Source organism: Apaloderma vittatum, unplaced genomic scaffold, assembly GCF_000703405.1.
Source record: "Apaloderma vittatum isolate BGI_N311 unplaced genomic scaffold, ASM70340v1 scaffold27888, whole genome shotgun sequence".
NCBI lineage: Eukaryota > Metazoa > Chordata > Aves > Trogoniformes > Trogonidae > Apaloderma > Apaloderma vittatum.
In genome coordinates this window covers 1-1429 of record NW_009731669.1, presented here as the reverse complement: position 1 = coordinate 1429, position 1429 = coordinate 1, and the positions used below count along the sequence as shown (strand labels likewise).

At 59.2% G+C, this 1429-nt stretch overlaps 1 protein-coding gene across 1 annotated transcript in view; it reads left to right on the top strand.

The window, feature by feature from the left end:
- Positions 1 to 1417, top strand: part of LOC104278342 (steroidogenic factor 1-like) — a gene marked incomplete at both ends in the record, with an annotated part of 8420 nt that extends 7003 nt beyond the window's left edge. The window contains one exon of the mRNA XM_009875286.1: positions 1280 to 1417. Within this exon, the coding sequence (XP_009873588.1) occupies positions 1280 to 1417 (138 nt within the window). The remainder of the gene's footprint in view (positions 1 to 1279) is intronic.
- Between the last annotated feature and the right edge of the window lie 12 nt (positions 1418 to 1429).

Below are 1429 nucleotides of genomic sequence, written 5' to 3'. Positions count from 1 at the left end.
GGCCCTGCATTCCCTCCCACCCGGGGACGCAGCCAGATTTCTGTGTGGTTCAGGGAGATTGTGCCTCGTGGGGGAAAACCCGTGCTGATAAGAGCCAGCAAGTGCCACCAAAACACGCTGAGCTGTTTCCAAGCCCGCTCTGCACAGCCGCCAGACCCCTGTCCCCCTCCTCCAGCCCTGAGTTCCCCTTGCTGGGGGTGCAACTCTGGCTCTCCCTACCTATCCGAAGGGACCCTGGTGCTGGGGGGGCCTCACCGGGAAGTCTGCGGGGTTGGTGCTGTGCGAGCATGGTGTGAGGCGAGCATGGGGCACCGCTGGTTGCAATCCACACTCGCTCACCGGTGCTGTGGGCGTCAGTCTTGGTGTCCTCTCCTGACACCGACTGTGGAGGCACAATGTCCAGCCCAGTTACATGCTGGACGTGGGAACTGGGAGCCGGGCCAAGGCTTTGCAGTTAACGTGTCATTGGTCAGGTGCAGCATCTCCTTGCTGGGGGCTTGTTCACAGTCAGGCTGCAAATTTCCAGGTCTAGATGTGTGTGCATGAGGCTTTGGGAAATGCTCAGCTGGCAGCAGTGATGGAGAGGTTTTGGGTTTTTTAAAAAAGTTGTGAAGGTCAGGACCAAAGTCCTGGAGGACCAAGTCCTGTCCTACCTGGAGGAGCTGGACTCCCAAGTGAGGCGGGGGCTGCCCCCTGTGCTCCCTGCCATGGGCTGGTGAGCAAATGCACAAACCACAGCTGGGGCTGGGCAAGTCCCTGTAGATCAGGTCACCTGGTGCCTTAGAGAGAGGCAGAGGTTTGTTGTGTCTCCAACCCATCATGTTGATGCCACATCCACAGCAAAGCATTGCTCATCCTGCTGGCAGAAGCTCTCCTGCACTCTCTGCTTCACGTAATGGTGCTGATGACTGGACTCTCTGCTCTACTTCTGGCTGCTTGAGCCGTGAAAATAGGTTGTTTTTTTAAGAGGATGCCAGTCTGCCAGAATCTTCTCAGGATGAGACACAGATGGGTGCAAGCACTGCCCAGTTCCAATCCTACCGAGACATCATGCTTTAGCAGATGATGAAGTGCATTGAAGCTGTCACTGCCGCAGGGCTGGAGTGTGGAGCTGCCCCTGGAAGGCAGAGCTGGGGGCTGGAGGGTTTCCGCAGGGACCGGGGCAGCCCAGCTCCCCTGGCCAGCTGGGAACAACCTGGTGCAGGTGCAGCCTGGGCTGCCCCACGGCCATGCCCCAGGGATAGGGGGTGACAGCAGCGCTGCTCTCGCTGTGTTTCAGGTGGGCGACCAGATGAAGCTGCTGCAGAACTGCTGGAGTGAGCTGCTGGTGTTTGACCACGTCTACAGGCAGCTGCAGCACGGCAAGGAGCACAGCGTGCTGCTCGTCACCGGCCAGGAGGTGAGCGCCGGCACCACAGTGGCTGCTCTG